Here is a 9999-nt window from a genome sequence, read left to right as displayed (position 1 = left end):
AGAAGCTGGAGTCAGGATACCTGATTCCTTCTGATAGCTGTGTATCTTTGTGAAATCACTTACCCAGCTGAGCCAAAAATTTGTCCTGTGTAAATTGGAAGATATAATAATACCATTGTCCCATAGGATTTATTGTGAAGATTTAAAAAAAAAAAATCACCTTTGATAACATAGGTGAAAGCATTTTGTAAGCAGAGTATTATACAGATATGAATAATTACTGTGGATTGAGTCCAAGACTGCCTTAGCTTTATTCAGGAAACTGCACTATTTGTAACCCAGTGATTCCTCTTTCTGGAATTTTATGAATTCTCCATTTCCTTGGTCCTGTATTCCAGGTGTCTAGAGGCGAGAAGGGTTAATTGTGAACTTAAACCACTGAACCTTAACCCCCAGTTTTGTTTTGAGTAGGATAGCTCCATGGACAGAGAAAGCGAGGTATTGCCTTTAAATTTTTTTGCCAACAACGGACATACTAGCCCTTTGGCTTCTTTCTGCCCTAAAATAAGATGGCACCTGTGGTTGGCGCATGCTCCTTGATGCCCCGACGCCGCGCACCGCGACTCGGGGGCGCGCACGTCAGTCACTGACGTTGGCTGACTTCCGGTGGTACCGAAGCTGAGTTTCCGCGGGATCGGGCAGGCTGGTGAGGGTACTGGGTCGTGTACCGTGGGGCGGGAAGAGGCAGGTGGGAGCTGGATGTCCGGGCGAAGGATGTCCAGGCTGAGGTGGTCGGGTCTGAGGGCTGGTGTGGGGTGCGTGACAGAGGTAGGGGAGTGAAAGCGTGTAGCTGAGAGTGGGGACTTGGGCCAGCGCTCGGCGGCGAGGTCAGAAGCGCAGTTAGGACCCCTTTGTGAAATCTTTTCCCAGGAGGGGTCCACGCTGGGCCTGCCTCCGGATTTGCATTCATTCACTGTCGGTCTGACTGCAGTTCCCAAAGTTGGGGGGGGGGTGCTCTTTAGAGCCTCTGCTGTCTTTGAAGTGCCGGAGCTGATCCCTGCACGCTGCTGACTTTGAATAGTAGCTGCCTTTTTAAAAATCTTTTTTCCTCCTTTTTTGGACCTCAGTAATTTATCTGAAATATACGACTCGCCTGAACTAATCCCACTCCCCTTCATTCTTTTCCATTCCCTTATTAGCGGAATCTTCAGGTGTTTATTGAACTTTAATTATCAAGATAAGGACATTAGTTGATTTGGCATGGGTGGGGGAATCTCTCTTAGTGTCCTGGAGAAACTGAATTAAGGAGGTTTAAAACTAACCTTATAGTTGAGACTCTTAGAAAGAACTTTATTTTGCAGTCCTGTAGTCCACGCTTTCATCTAGTCCCCTGGTAGATGGGCGTTCAGGCCTTGCTTCAACATTGTCAGTGATGAAGAACTCACTGTAACAGGAGGCAGATTATTCTATTCTTCGACCTGTTATATTGAGAGTAAAGTTTTTTTGGGGTAGAAAGATGCAGTCAGTTTCCGTATAATGCTCTTGACCCAGGCTGCATAGAATAAGCACAGAATAGGAAGTTCACACACTCTTTTATTCATTCATTCGAGGAACATTTATTGAGTATCTACAATAGGGCAGATACTGCTGAGTACTAGGCGTACTAGCTGAAAAGAGTCCTTTCCCTCAAAAAGCACATTGTTTTGGGGCAGAGTGGTGGGAAGGAGACAAGAAGCAATCATAAAAGTGGTAGGTATGAAAAAAGAGGTTTGCAAATAGCTGCTATGCGAACATAAGAGAAGACACCGTCCACTTTAGGTTAGTGTTGCCATTAAAATGTGATAATTGGAATTGAAGCCAAGAGTCCAGAAGTAACATAGTATAGAGAACAGTTAGGAATCTCTTTCTTGTTTTCAACACAAAGTTTCTGTTAATATAGTCTAACCTTTTTAAACAACCACACTTTGCTTTTGGATTGTTTCTGTTAATGGAAATACCTGTTTATGAAAGCAACAATAGCAAACATTTATTGATCTAAGAAATTACTATCTAATGATGTAGGTGCTATTTTTACTTCATTTTATAGCTGAAGAAACTAAGATTCAGTTTAAGTAACTTATGCAAGGTCACAAAGCTGGAGAGAAGCCTACTTGGGAAACAAATCCAGACAGTTTGACTCCACAGCTTGCTTTCAGCATCACGTTATTTTGCCTCCCTGATGGTAATAATAATAACTAACACTAATCGCTTACTATTTAATTCTTATAACAACTCCATGAGGTGAGAACAATTATTATTTTTTACAGTTGAGGAAACCGAAGTTTGGAGAGGTTAAGTCACTCAGCCAAGATAACACACTAATCAGTAATAGAGTTAGGATTTGAACTCAGGCAGTCTAACACTGTCTCTCACCTCCCACCTAATGGGACATTGTGCATTTGGTGTAAAGTACTGTGTTCATGATTGAACATGAATAAGTGAAAAGATTTGAGGAAATGTTATTATCATTAGTTAATAGGAAGGTGATAAGAACTTGCCTTTATCCTTTCAGGATGGAACACAAGTGGGACTTGCAAAATGTTGCCCTGTAAGAAGAGAAGAACTACATTGACAGAGTCCCCACAGCATCAGGGCAACCAGGAGGAAGATGACTTAGACCTAGAGTCAGCTGTTAAACCAGAATCTGACCAAGTTAAAGACCTGGGGTCAGTGTCCGTGTCCTGGGGTCCAGGTTATGGCAGAGCAGCTGGCCTTGAAGTGCAGCCTGTGCAGGATGCAGGAAGCCAGCTTGGTATGGAGGACCCATCTTTGAACTGTGGGATGCTCACCCAGGACACAAATACACCAGTTGTAGAAGCTGTCGATGTGGCCATCTCTCAGGGAGTCAGCCTACCTTCCTTGGAGTCTTCCCAGCCCCTAAATATACACATTGGTAAAGGAAAACTCCAGGCCACTAGTTCAAGGAGAGGGAAGAAAATTACACTCAGGCCTGGGTCACTTGCTCAAGAAGACAGAGGTGATCATCTTATCGCAAAGGAGCCTTTTTCAGGAGATCCTAGTGAAGAATTCAAGGAAGAAGGAGGTAAGATATGGAAGGTCTTAGGTTACATTTTCCTTGTCAGTACCAGCTTGCCATTGCCTTTGCTGTTGTCATCGCACTCTCTGCAGTGACTTTACAAAATAGCGTTTCTGAAAGAGGATGCTGATTTGCTACGGAATTAGAGCTGTGGTGCTTGTAAGGGTCAGCGTTGAACGTTATGAATGGGTGGAAACTTTCTTCTCCCCTGCCATTTCCTGGATCATCTTCTGTATCCTTTTCTTTCCTTTCTCTTATCTTTTCATCATTTCTGGAGGGATGAACTATGTATGGCCTTTTGTGATTTGGTGAGTATTTATGAAGTGGGCCTTGAGGAGGGGCAGTGGCTTAAAGGGAGAGACTGCTGCCTGCAGCATTTGGTAAGGCTCTACAGAGGTGACATAACCCTAAGGACTTGAAGGATGAGTTGTGGTTTGATGGACTGGTGGCATGGAGTATCTTAGGCCAAGAACAGTCTGAGCAGAGGCCGAGGCAGAGGCAGAAGAGGTAGTGAGAGAGATCTTCAGAGCAGTAGATTGTGTTTAGATTGTGAAGGGCTTTGTTTTTCACACTTAAGTGTTTCAACTTTTCCTGAAGGTTATAGCCAATTAACAAAAGAAGCAGAAGGCATAGTTCTGACCGCAGAAAGCTTATAGTCTAGTTGGGAAGACAAGACACTGCTCCAAATGAATTATGGATAATTCATTTGGAGCAGTTTAAGATACTATGTGATTAAGTGCTAGTGTGGTACAAGTAATTAGGATTTTTGAAATCAGAACTTGGATTGATAGGATTGGACGGATTGGGGTGAAGGAGTGGAGGCAGAATAGCATTTTCTACAAACGTAGAAGTGCTGTGTTTGTGTGGGAGGGTAGCAGGGCTTCAGATAGAAAGGATAGATCCAGATTACTATACAGAGCCATGCTATTACGCCCTTGAGACTGTATAAAGTATTGGTGTAGGATGTCGGCAGTAAGGATAGAGAAGAAAGGGTATATCTCAGAGACATTACAAAGAAAGAATTAATGTTACTCAGAGACTGATACCATTTAAGATAACTGGACTGGGGGATGGTGAAGCATGCCTTCACGGGGAAGGTATTTGAGGGGGTTGAAATGAGTTCAGCTTTAGATATATGGAGTGTGAGGTGCCATCAAGGAAAAATAGAAAATTGAGATTGGAGTTTTCTTAATCTCAGTTGGTAAGAGGTAGGACTAGAAAAGTGTTGATTGTGGTTCTTCTTCATGGAAAGGAGCATGGAAGAAGATGACAGAAGGGAAAACTGGAGAAGTAATAGTGGAAGTCGGGGAGGGAGGAGAGTTTTAAGAACAGAAACATCATTTAAAATTTAGTGACAAAGGAGATATAATGATGCCTGAGAAAATATTACATTTAAAGGTTGATGATCTTTGAGAGTAGATTTAGGAGAGTCTTTTGGAAAAAGGAAATCAAATGATGGCATTGAAGAGGGAGGGATGAAAGCCCCAGTAATAATTTGTGCCATGGGAGAATGGAAATCGCTAGAGGGGGCGGCAAGACTATAGAACTTTTTCCTTGGCTAGGTTGTATTTGCGATATGAAGACAGGAGGAAATGGAGGAAAATGCAGGATTAAAGTGCTAGAGAAGGAATGTAAAATTAAGTAGGGGTTCAAAGTCACTCACCTATTGAGTGGAATCTAGAGATATTTTCAGTGGTCAGTTTACAAATATCCAAGTGTAGATAAATAAACATTTATTTTTTAGGATTATCTGTAATACTACTACCCCGTTGATTCTCCCACCTTGTACTTCAATTAGCTGTATATACAAGTAATACCAGTAAAAGAAGTACATTATGACTCCTTTTTCCCCCCAAGTAACTTTTTTCAGCCAAATAGAAATGTCACATAAAAAGCAGAAAGGAGGAAAGAAGGAAGATTGAAAATTCATACATGTGCGTTTTGGAAAATATTGAAAAGTTGAAAGAAGAAAATAAAAATCACCCATAATCTTACTGCTCAGAGTAATTACTGTTATAATTTAGTGCATATTCTTTTCATTGTTTTGCTTTCTTTTAAGTGACATTTTGGTTTTTTTATTATGATTATGTGGGGGAAAAAACAGAAAAAACATCTAGGTTATTTTGAAGTATCAGCATTGTGTTATAATTGATATACACTGTTAAATCATGTTTCTAGATTGCAGGTGCTAGTGATTAAACCTTTCTCTATATTGGTGTTTATTCTCATAGAATTTTAATTGTTCTTTTAAAACTGATTTATGGACCCTGATTTAAACTTAAGCCTTTTTTTCCTTCCTTTGCCTTCTAAAAATGATTAACTTAGGCAGATTTCAGCTTAAAATTAGTTGGTTTTTACAGTTTTCAGCTAATTATTTTCATGTTATCAATTTGAAGTTGTTAGACTGGCAGTAAACAAGTTACAGCTGTGCTCTGAATAAGGCTTTTACTTCTCTCTCTTACCCTTTTTTATTTCTTTATTTCTTTATTTCTTTGGCTGCATTGGGTCTTAGTTGCGGCACGCGGGATCTTCATTGCGGCAGGCATGTGGGATCTTTCGTTGCGGTGTGTGGGCTCCAGAGCGTACGGGCTTAGTTGCCCTGCGGCATGTAGGATCTTAGTTCCCCTACCAGGGATCAAACCCACGTCCCCCTGCATTGAAAGGCAGATTCTTTTTTTTTTTTTTTTTTTTTTTTGCGGTACGCGGGCCTCTCACTGCTGTGGCCTCTCCCTTAGTGTAGCACAGGCTCCGGACACGCAGGCTCAGCGGCCATGGCTCACGGGCCCAGCCGCTCCTTGTCATGTGGATCTTCCCGGACCCGGGCACGAACCCGCGTCCCCTGCATCGGCAGGCGGACTCTCAACCACTGCGCCACCAGGGAAGCCCGGAAGGCAGATTCTTAACCACTGAGAGGTTAAGAGAGGGAAGTTCCTCTCTTACCCTTCTTAACTTCTCTTTCTAAGGTCTTTGGCATCTAGCAGGTTGATAAGAAGAAAAGAAGAGTGGGATCCTAGGGGGTTCTGTAGGAGGGGAATTAAATTGAGAAGCAATGAGATGGGATCAGGAAGAAAAAGGTTGCAGAGAAAAGGAATATTTTCTCTATGTAGAGTATGGTGCAGCTGATAAACTGTAGGGATAGTTTTGGAGTAGTTCCAACTGTTCGAGGTGGAAAAAGTATCAATGGAAGCTCTACCTACCAAAGTGAACTTCTGTATTTTGCTTAGATGTAAAGATTCTGGTATGTTTGTTTAAAAAAATCATTTGCATCAGTTCAGTTTTTAAATGTTAGACATTAATTCTCAAAATTAATAACGATTGTTGATTAATGAGAAAGCTCTGCTGTGCTATTGATTTAAGTTCCTCCCTCTTATAAGAAATATGCCTGAGAGGAACTTTTTTTTTTAATATAAATTTATTTATTTATTTTTGACTGTGTTGGGTATTCGTTTCTGTGCGAGGGCTTTGTCCAGTTGTGGCGAGCGGGGGCCACTCTTCATCGCGGTGCGTGGGCCTCTCACTGTTGCGGCCTCTCATTGCGGAGCACAGGCTCCAGACACGCGGGCTCAGTAGTTGTGGCTCACGGGCCCACTTGCTCCGTGGCATGTGGGATCCTCCCAGACCAGGGCTCGAACCTGTGTCCCCTGCATTGGCAGGCAGACTCTCAACCACTGTGCCACCAGGGAAGCCCCCTGAGAGGAACTTTTGATTTGTTGGATTTAGAATTCAACTCGTTGTACAGTCCCTATTAAAACCACAGCTTTTAGCCTTTTTGACATTGTGAGTTAATCATGGTCTCCTGAAGTAAAGGAAGTAAGATTGAGAGTAAATAGAATTAAGGATTCATTCATACTTTAGTTGAAAATAAAGGCTTTTTTTCTTTGTTGACAGGGTGTCCTCCAATTAAAAATCTTGTGTATACCAGTTGAAACTGCTAATGTTGATGGGATAAGTCTAAAAAAGTATTATCTGTTTTGAATGGGGCTCAGTAACAAATAACTTGATCTCTTTTTGAAAAACAATTTTTTTCAACTATGTAATACACAAACATGGAAAAAAAGTTCCTAAATGCAGAAAGTACACAGGGAAAAGTTAGGCACCCTTTCACTTTGTTATCTAAGTTCTCAGAAACAGTCACTATTTAACAATGCCTTGTGTATATTCTGTAGATCTTCTGTGTATACACAAGCCTGTATGTATTCTTGTTCCTATGACAGCTTGATTCTAATGTTTGCTTTTGATACTGCATGAATGTTTCTTTGTCTTTTTTTTTTTTTTTTTTTTTTTTTTTGCGGTACACGGGCCTCTCACTGTTCTGGCCTCTCCCGCTGCGGAGCACAGGCTCCAGATGCGCAGGCTCAGCAGCCATGGCTCACGGGCCCATCCGCTCCGCGGAATGTGGGATCTTCCCAGACTGGGGCACGAACCCGTGTCCCCTGCATCTGCAGGTGGATTCTCAACCACTGCGCCACCAGGGAAGCCCCTCTTTGTCTTTTTAATGCCCCTCATGAAAAATGGAAAGAAAACACTCTTAAGAGTTGAGGTGAGGAGGGAATTCCCTGGTGGTCCAGTGGTTAGGACTCAGCACTCTCACTGCTGGGGCCCTGAGTTCCATCCTTGGTTGGGGAACTAAGATCCCACAACCCATGCGGCTCAGCCTAAAAAACAAACAAACAAACAAAAAAGAGTTGAGGTGAGGAAAGGAGAAAGTTGTCTAATGAACTGTATAACCATGTATTTATAATGTCATGGTGATTTTTACTCTAATGCTTTGTAAGATTGATCTTACAGAGTCAGAAAGTTCAGGACATTTTATAATGTATATCTTTAAAAAGTTTTTATTTATTTTATTTATTTTTGGCTGCATTGGGTCTTCGTTGCTGCACGCGGGCTTTTTTCTAGTTGCGGAGAGCGGGGCCTACTCTTTGCTGCGGTGCATGGGCTTCTCATTGCGGTGGCTTCTCTTTGTTGCAGAGCGCGGGCTCTAGGTGCACAGGCTTCAGTAATTGTGGCATGCCGGCTCAGTAGTTGTAGCTCGTAGGCTGTAGAGTGGAGGCTCACTAGTTGTGGTGCATGGGCCTAGTTGCTCTGCGGCATATGGGATCTTCCCGGACCAGGGCTCGAACCCACGTCCCTTGCATTGGCAGATGGATTCTTAAGCACTGAGCCACCAGGGAAGTCTTATATCATTTATAGTTGATTAAATGTGGTGTTAATGGTCATCTATATAAAATGTCCCTTGGTTACCAGGAATATATGTCCCCCCACCCTACAATTACGGATATGATTTTTTCATAGGGAAAAAAAATGCATGTTAGAACTAGAAAGACCTTAGCGATTACCTAGTTCAATTCCCTGACATTACAGATGAGTAAATTGGACCTGAGCTTCGATTTCAATATTTTTCTTAGGATACTGTCTTTAAGAGAGAGGAATGCCTGTATAGTAAATGCATCATTAATGAAGTTATCTAACTAAAAAGGACTTTATAACAAGATGCTGATTTTTACAACAGAGTATAATTGAGAATGGACAAAGTGTGGAGCAATATTTGTGATTCTTCCAGGAAAATCTCAAATGCATTCTGGAGGGGAGATGGCTTCATTACCATCAGACAGTCACTCTGCAAAACCAGCAGCCCAGCCTAGGAAATCATCTCAGCCAGATGTCTGTGCCTCTCCTCAAGAAAAGCCACTCAGGACTGTAGCTCACCAAGCTGAGGAAGAGATAGAGGATGGTGGACTCTTTATTCCAATGGGTAGGCTTTCTTTTTCTTTTCTTTAAAAAAAAATCCTCTTTATTGAAGTATAATATGCAGAAAACTGCACATATCCCAAGGTATCCAAGTTCACTGAATTTTCAAAGATTGAATACACCCATGTAACCAGCAACCAGATCAAGAAATAGTATTACCAGTGCCCAGAAGTCCTTCCTTTCATTTATTACTGACACCCACCCATGGGTAACCATTATCTTGACTTCTAGCAGCACAGATTAGTTCACCTGTTTTGTACTTTATGTGAAATATGCATATGTTTTTTGATTGCCTTTTCCCACTCAACATTATGTTTATGAAGTTGGTCCACATTGTTGCATGTACTTGTAGATTGTTCATTTTCATTACGATATAGCATTCTGTTGTTAGAATATTCTATATTTTCTTTATTAGTTCAACTCTTAATGAGTGAATACTTTCCAGTTGTAGGCTATTCTGAATGGTGCTGCTGTGAACGTTCTACTGTAGATCTTTTGGTGAACATATGTGCCTAATTTTTGTTGTGTGGAATTGCTAGGTCATAGGATTAGGCCTCCTTAAAGTTTTTTTGAAACATTATATATATATATATTTTTTTCTTTTTTTAAAATTATTATTTATTTTGGGCTGCGTTGGGTCTTCGTTGCTGTGCGCGAGCTTTCTCTAGTTGCACTGAGCGGGGCTGCTCTTTGTTGTGGTGTGTGGGCTTCTCATTGCGGTGGCTTCTCTTGTTGCGGAGCATGGGCTCTAGGCACGTGGGCTTCAGTAGTTGTGGGACGAGGGCTCAGTAGTTGTGGCTCTCGGGCTGTAGAGCGCAGGCTCAGTAGTTGCGGCGCACGGGCTTAGTTGCTCCGTGGCATGTGGGATCTTCCTGGACCAGGGGAGACCCCGTGTCCCCTTAATTGGCAGGTGGATTCTTAACCACTGTGCCACCAAGGAAGCCTGAAACGTTATATTTTTACTGTGAAATATAACACATACAGGCAAGTGAATGAAGTCTTCTTTATTTAGCTTAACAAATGGTTTTAAAGTGAACACTTGTGATTTCTTTTTCTCATCACAAATAACAGACCTCCATTGCTATGTAGGTTAGAAGTTGTGATAGTGGGCATCCACGTCTTACTTCTGAACTTGTGGGAAGGTGTTCAGTATTCCTTATTATGTGTGATGATAGTTGTAGGCTTTTTATAGATATATTGTATCAGATTATGGAAAATTTTTTCCTAGTTTT

General features: G+C 41.7%; 1 protein-coding gene across 4 annotated transcripts in view; it reads left to right on the top strand.

The window, feature by feature from the left end:
• GON4L (gon-4 like) overlaps nt 1-9999 on the top strand; it is a 93546-nt gene that overhangs the window by 2165 nt on the left and 81382 nt on the right. Inside the window, exons 1-3 of one of the 4 annotated variants that reach the window (XM_060090706.1) lie at nt 601-646; nt 2492-3022; nt 8580-8771. In XM_060090706.1, the coding sequence (XP_059946689.1) occupies nt 2518-3022; nt 8580-8771 (697 nt within the window). In that variant the 5' untranslated portion in view covers nt 601-646; nt 2492-2517. Of the gene's footprint in view, nt 1-600; nt 647-1453; nt 1759-2491; nt 3023-8579; nt 8772-9999 lie in introns of those variants that run through there. The other 3 variants (XM_060090705.1, XM_060090707.1, XM_060090708.1) reach the window with 3 other exon arrangements.

The sequence above is a fragment of the Mesoplodon densirostris genome, chromosome 2 (genome assembly GCF_025265405.1).
Source record: "Mesoplodon densirostris isolate mMesDen1 chromosome 2, mMesDen1 primary haplotype, whole genome shotgun sequence".
In the NCBI taxonomy this organism is placed as follows: domain Eukaryota; kingdom Metazoa; phylum Chordata; class Mammalia; order Artiodactyla; family Ziphiidae; genus Mesoplodon; species Mesoplodon densirostris.
This window is presented reverse-complemented; position numbering and strand designations above follow the sequence as displayed.